Below are 4,334 nucleotides of genomic sequence, written 5' to 3' on the forward strand. Positions count from 1 at the left end.
AAATTCTAAAAGAAGTTGCTATCAATTTAGCAGAACATTTCTTGTAAGCACATGAAGTCAATATTTTTTGCCAAGAAATATGGATGTTTTAAATACTCATACTTTCAGAAAAAATATTGTTAATTTTAATTTGTTTTTGATTATACATATTTTTATTTCTCTAGATACTTGTTAGAAAGACTCCTTGTTTTCATTGAGAAGAAAAAAGAAATGAAATGGTGAGAATTTGAATGAATACAAAAGGCAGTGTTCCACAGCCTATGAAATGATATCATCTGTGCATGCATTTCTGTAGAAGAATATTGTAAAGTAGTGAATGATGAATACTGCACAAAATTTTCTTCTTACAAGTTTGAAACTATAATTAACAAATTGTAGAGGAAAGGTTTATACCAAACTGTAAATATTTTAAACATTCCTAATTCCACATTCTCCAAAGTGTGTGTGTGTGTGTGTGTGTGTGTGTGTGTGTATAAAGAATAACATCATACAAACACAGGAATACAATTTAAGGCATCATCAGTGTATCAGAATTTTGAGAACTGCAAGGATGATAGAATGCAAAATGGTTTAAGCTGACATAAAAATAAAAGAAGAAAACATCACATTTAGCAATACCAAAGGCAAGACAGGTTCTTTCCAAAAACAAACTATCAAACAACCCCTCCACACACACACACACACACACACAAAAAAAAACCCTCTAGGGTGATATCCAGACTCAGAATTGGAAAATTAAAAGAAAACAAAGGTTATGGTGTCAACCATCAGTGTAGTTCATTAAAGATGTATCCTGGTGAGAATACTGGGAACTGCTAGAAATCTCAAAGTCACTCTTGCTAGAACTTTGAAATTAGAGTAAAAAAGCATTAAACAACATACACTATGACAATGAAGGATTTAATTCACAAAAAGATACAAGCTCTATGAAATAAATAACAGAAGACAATATACATGATACAGGAACCATCAGAGAGAGAAGAAAATATAGAAACATATTAGAAGACTTTTACTCACAGAAGAGTTTACTCTAGCCCTCTGCTTATGCCCTTGGAAAAGTAATTTTCACAGTGGCTTGATGATCATTATTAAGCTTCAGCTTCATGCTCAAAGGAAAGTTCTTCAATGATCCTAAAACCTGAATTTTGGATTTTTCATTAAATGTTATTCTTATTTAACATCAAAAATTTCATACTTAGGAAATTTCCAGGACATGTACATGTAAAATGATAACTGTGCCAAGTGAGATCAAAATGGAAAGATGAAGCACACAACCTTCAGGAACAGGCCATTGATTAGGGAGTGGATGCCCAAATACCACAATGTTGATACAGCATTGCCTACGAGGTTCCTTTAATGTCCAGGCAATGAATTTCTGTACCTTAAAACTTGTTTGACAAACATTTCTTGACCAAGTTTTTAAAGGATTGTTTGACCTGCTGGTTCCTTAGGGAGTAAATAAAAGGATTTAACATTGGGGCAACAGAGGTATTGAGCACAGCTATGCCCTTGGTCAAGGCTTCCCCTTCTTTGGCTGAAGTTTTGACATACATGAAAATGCAGCTTCCATAAGAAATGGAGACAACAATCATGTGTGAGGAGCAAGTGGAAAAGGCCTTTTTCCTTTGCTCAGCAGAGGGGATCCTCAGAATTGTTTTAATGATGAACACATAGGACAGAATCACTAATGTTAAGGTTGTAATCAGAGTTAATATGGCCAGGATAAATGCCAAGAGCTCTAGGAGGGATGTGTCTGTGCAGGAGATCAAGAACAAAGGAGAGGAGTCACAGGTGAAGTGGTCAATGATGTTGGAGTCACAGAAATCCAGTTGTAGTCCCATGATCACAGGTGGAAAGATGATGAGAAAGCCGGTCAGCCAAGAACCAAGGACAAGCAGGGTGCAGATCCTGCTGTTCATCATTGTTGTGTAGTGCAGAGGCTTGCAGATAGCCACATAACGGTCATAGGACATCACAGTCAAAAGGAAAAATTCTGTTGCACCAAGCAGTATGAGGAAAAACACCTGGGCCATGCAAGAATTATAGGAAATGGTCTTATCCCCAGTTGTTATGCTGACCAGGTATCTAGGAATAGAAACTGTGGTGAATGAGATTTCTAGGAAAGCAAAATTCCTGAGGAAGAAATACATGGGTGTTTTTAGGTGCAAGTCTACCAGAGTGAGGGTGATAATTGTTAAGTTTCCAGTAATGCTCAGTAGGTACGTGAAAAATAGAAAGAGAAAAATGAAAATATTGAGCTTTGGGTCATCTGTTAATCCCAGAAGAATGAACTCAGTTTCAAATGTTTGATTTTTCATTTCTTACTGTTCAATTCTTCCAAGTGTAAAAATGAAAATTGGAAACAATTCTTTAATGAGTTTAAGACTACGTTTTCATCACATCTCCTGAGTTAGAAAACACAAAAGGCCTGTAAAGAAACAGCAAATTAATCATCAAGATGTACTAAATACCTAAAATATGCATTAACCACAATAAAATAATCTATATCTGTTACCTACCTTATACATCCCCAGCCATTTAATATAAAGTTAGTTTCTTGATAGGTTTAATAAGGTCATCTGCATAAGAAAATTATACTTATCAAATGTGCCCTACATTTCTTTAAATATCTGACCATATTTGTGTAAAAAACTAAGTAGAAAATCTTAAAATGTAAAATACTCTTTTGTTGTTAAAGTGCTATTCCCATAAGCACATGTTTTGAATTTCTGAACATGAAACATTTTGAAGTGTGCTTCTTAATTTTCCATGATACTAAATATCACTCTTACCACTATAGAGAATTAATAATTTCACAAATAAATCAGGATAATGAAAAGTATTATTTACCTAATTCTAAAGAAATAAACTCAGAATTTTCCAAAGTATTAAAGCTTTTCTTTCTAAATTAAATAATAATTTACCACAGTATAGATGAGTTGCTGAGGGCCCAAGTTAACTAATGTATGTTATACAATAATTAGAAAGGGAAACAAATAAAGGAAGACATAAAAAATGCACTTACATTGAGATAATCCCACATGGTAGCAGTTTAACACTGAAACCCAAACACTAGGTTGCTTTTCTTTGAGTGACAATGTTTGATGCTTTATTTTCATATCTTTGCATACACTTTTCAACTTGTGCCTGTCTCTGATTTTCTTGCATAATGACAAACTTATGTAGCATATTTATGAAATTTGGGCTGATGACCTTTGCTATATATAGTGAACATGCTGTAGGAATTACTTCATTAGAAAAATCTATTGCTAACATCAGAAAGGCTCTGATGGGATGGGGACATGGTGTCAAGTACTCAGAGAAAGTTCTACAACCAGACCTAAGTATCCAAGAAGTCCTGTTGTTTATGGTCTGGGAAAGAGTTTGTGACCTGCGGAGAAATCTGGTGTCCTGGACAGTGGCAGAAGCTCTCCATGCAGTCCCAAGTAGTCAATTCATGTTTAGTCCAAAAATCTGGAATATAGATAGCATTACAAAATTGTCATTGAGTAAAAGTTTCTCTGGTACCAATTTATTTTTTAGGAATAGAATTGTGAGTTTTGGAATTATAAGCTTTGGAGATGGCAGTAGAAAAATGGACAGTTTTGTTAGCACTTGTTACAGAGAAGAATTTCAAAGCCAGAGATCATGTTTTCATAAAATATGAAAAAGCTTTTAGACAATAAGAATGAAAAAGGGAGGAATGAAGAAAAGAAAAAAAAAGAAGGGCAAAAAGAGATAGGGAGGAAGAGAGAGAATGATGAGCAAGGAAAAAGCAGGAAAGGAAAAAATTGATTTTTTTCAATATTTTTGGGCAATACTTACAGAGAAATAGAGGTGATAAAGGTGTAAATTTTCCTTTTTAATTAACTGAAACTTAGTATCTAATCAAGATACGTCCCATATAATGAATAAGATTCAAGGATCAATAGCTGTGGAAAACAGGTGAACTTCATGGCATATGAAATAAAATTGTTGAGATGATTAACAGTAAAGGACTATCCCAGGATGTGCCATCCAAGACCAGGTATTTGGTATCTTGTTTGCCAAAATTTCTTTAAAATAAACAGAGTCCTGACCCTAGAAGCTAGTATACCTGAAATACATTTTACTTGGCTCTTGGCAAGTAATGTTTAAAGAAAGGTGGGTTGTATTTTTTTTTTTACTTTGTTAACTTTCCATAAGAAAACTTGGTTTCAAAAATATTCTTTTTTAAATAGACAAACTGGTTTTATCTGATTTTTTTTTGTTTACTACTCCAAAATGACACAGGGGATTCTTGTTGGAGACCAGAACTGAAATGTCTCTGGAGAGCATGGTACTAATGAGAGCAC

At 34.0% G+C, this 4,334-nt stretch overlaps 1 protein-coding gene across 1 annotated transcript; it reads right to left on the minus strand.

Moving 5' to 3' along the window:
- Positions 1 to 1,382: 1,382 nt before the first annotated feature.
- LOC308658860 (olfactory receptor 6C76-like) lies at positions 1,383 to 2,318 on the minus strand (the record flags this gene model as incomplete). The annotated part of the gene is made up of 1 exon (XM_081311774.1): positions 1,383 to 2,318. The coding sequence occupies one exon, from the start codon at positions 2,316 to 2,318 to the stop codon at positions 1,383 to 1,385; it is 936 nt and encodes a 311-aa protein (XP_081167900.1).
- Positions 2,319 to 4,334: the final 2,016 nt, after the last annotated feature.

Source organism: Spermophilus citellus (genome assembly GCF_964194105.1).
Source record: "Spermophilus citellus genome assembly, chromosome: 10".
In the NCBI taxonomy this organism is placed as follows: domain Eukaryota; kingdom Metazoa; phylum Chordata; class Mammalia; order Rodentia; family Sciuridae; genus Spermophilus; species Spermophilus citellus.